Below are 1853 nucleotides of genomic sequence, written 5' to 3' on the forward strand. Positions count from 1 at the left end.
TAAAAACAAACAAGCACTCCCTCCAAGGCTCAATCTTGGTGTGGCTTTCCATTTGAAGCGAAATCAATACAGTTCTTTGTTCTTTAAGACCATCACAACTGCAGTAGCCCATCTCTGTTCTATATGAGACGAACACCGGATGCCAACATTATTTCACAATGATGGCTGAATCAAGAAAAAAAAAAAAAAGCCGGATTTCGAGAGCCTGGGCAAAGGCATGAAGGTATAGCCCCTTCCACTCCCTCTCTTTGCCAGCATGCCCCTCCCCCTCCCCTTCACCTCTCTGCACTTCTGCACCTTTCCTCTCCTGCCTCCTGGTGGTGCTCTCAGCCATGTCTGTGTCTGGGACCCAGATCCATGTGAACCCCTTGCAGTCCCTACCTACTCACCCTGGAGGGGGATGATGTGGAGACCTTCAACCATGCCCTGCAGCATGTGGCTTACATGAACACTCTGCGCTTTGCCACACCCGGCGTCAGGTCGCTGTGCCTCATCACCACTGTTAAGTGCTTCAGTGAAGAGTCCTGTGTCTCCATCCCTGAAGTGGAAGGCTATGTGGTGGTCCTTCAGCCTGATGCCCCCCAGATCCTTCTGAGTGGTACAGCTCATTTTGCCCGCCTTGCCGTGGACTTTGAGGGACCCGAGGGGGTCCCCTTGTTCCCGGATCTTCAGACCACCTGCTCCATTTCCCACCAGGTGGAGGCCAAAGCAGATGAGAGTTGGCAGGGCACAGTGACAGACACACGCATGTCAGATGAGATTGTACACAACCTGGACGGCTGTGAAATTTCTCTGGTAGGAGATGACCTAGACCCTGAGCAAGAAAGCCTGCTCTTGGACATGGCGTCCTTGCAGCTGCGAGGCCTGGAGCTCGCCAACACATCTGCCCTACCTCACCATTGCTGGGGTGGAGACCATCACTGTGCATGAAGGGATTCTGAGGCATGCTCGTTACCAGCTGCGGCATGGAGCTGCCCTGTATGCCAGGAAATTCAGGCTTTCTTGCTCAGAGATGAATGGCCGCTATTCCAGCAACGAATTCATTGTGGAGGTCAACGTCCTGCATAGCATGAACCAGGTGGCCCACCCCAGCCACGTGCTCAGCTCACAGCAGTTCTTGCACCGGGGTCACCAGCCTCCTCCTGAGATGGCTGGACACAGCCTGGCCAGCTCCCACCGGAACTCCATGGTCCCCAGTGCGGCTACGCTCATCATTGTGGTATGTGTGGGCTTCCTGGTGCTTATGGTCATTCTCAGCCTAGTGTGGATCCACTTCCTTCACCGCCGCGTCTCAGGAACTGGCGGACCCTCAGGGGCTTCCCCTGACCCGAAAGACCCTGACCTCTTCTGGGATGACTCTGCTCTCACCATTATCATGAACCCCATGGAGTCCTATCAGAACCAGCAGGCCGGTGTGGCAGGGGTTGCTGGTGGCCATCAAAAGAAAGAGGACAGCAGTGACTCAGAGGCAGCCCACTCCCCCAGAAGCAATGAGAGACGCATCATGGAGAGCCCCCCACACCACTACTGAGGCTCCAACCCTGCCTAGAGGGAGGTCTGCCCTGGAGAGACAGGCACCCAGGAAAGAAAGGGAGAAAGGCATTCCGAGAGAAGAAGAGAGACCAAGGGAGACAGCGCTCTTTACGCAGCGGAGGGCTCCTTCACTGTCAGAACCCAGCAGGCATGGGGGCTGCCCCCCTCCTCCAGCCTGCCCCTACCTTGGGCTGCCCTTTCCCTGGCATTCTGAGGCGTCTACCCTAGCTGGCTGCACTGGGAGAGGCTGGGTGACTTTGGCTGCCAGTCATGCACTGTATTGGGGAGGGGGACATTAACAGCCATGGTTGAGGTGGGAA

General features: G+C 56.0%; 1 protein-coding gene across 1 annotated transcript; it reads left to right on the forward strand.

The window, feature by feature from the left end:
* The first annotated feature begins 332 nt into the window (after positions 1 to 332).
* LOC128105300 (calsyntenin-3-like) lies at positions 333 to 1531 on the forward strand. Its single transcript, XM_052730315.1, is given in 3 exon segments — positions 333 to 377; positions 379 to 888; positions 890 to 1531. Coding segments are annotated over 3 exon segments (1197 nt in total).
* The last annotated feature ends 322 nt before the right edge of the window (positions 1532 to 1853 follow it).

This window comes from Peromyscus californicus, unplaced genomic scaffold (genome assembly GCF_007827085.1).
Source record: "Peromyscus californicus insignis strain IS unplaced genomic scaffold, ASM782708v3 Scaffold_11__1_contigs__length_118956290, whole genome shotgun sequence".
Classification (NCBI taxonomy): Eukaryota; Metazoa; Chordata; class Mammalia; order Rodentia; family Cricetidae; genus Peromyscus; species Peromyscus californicus.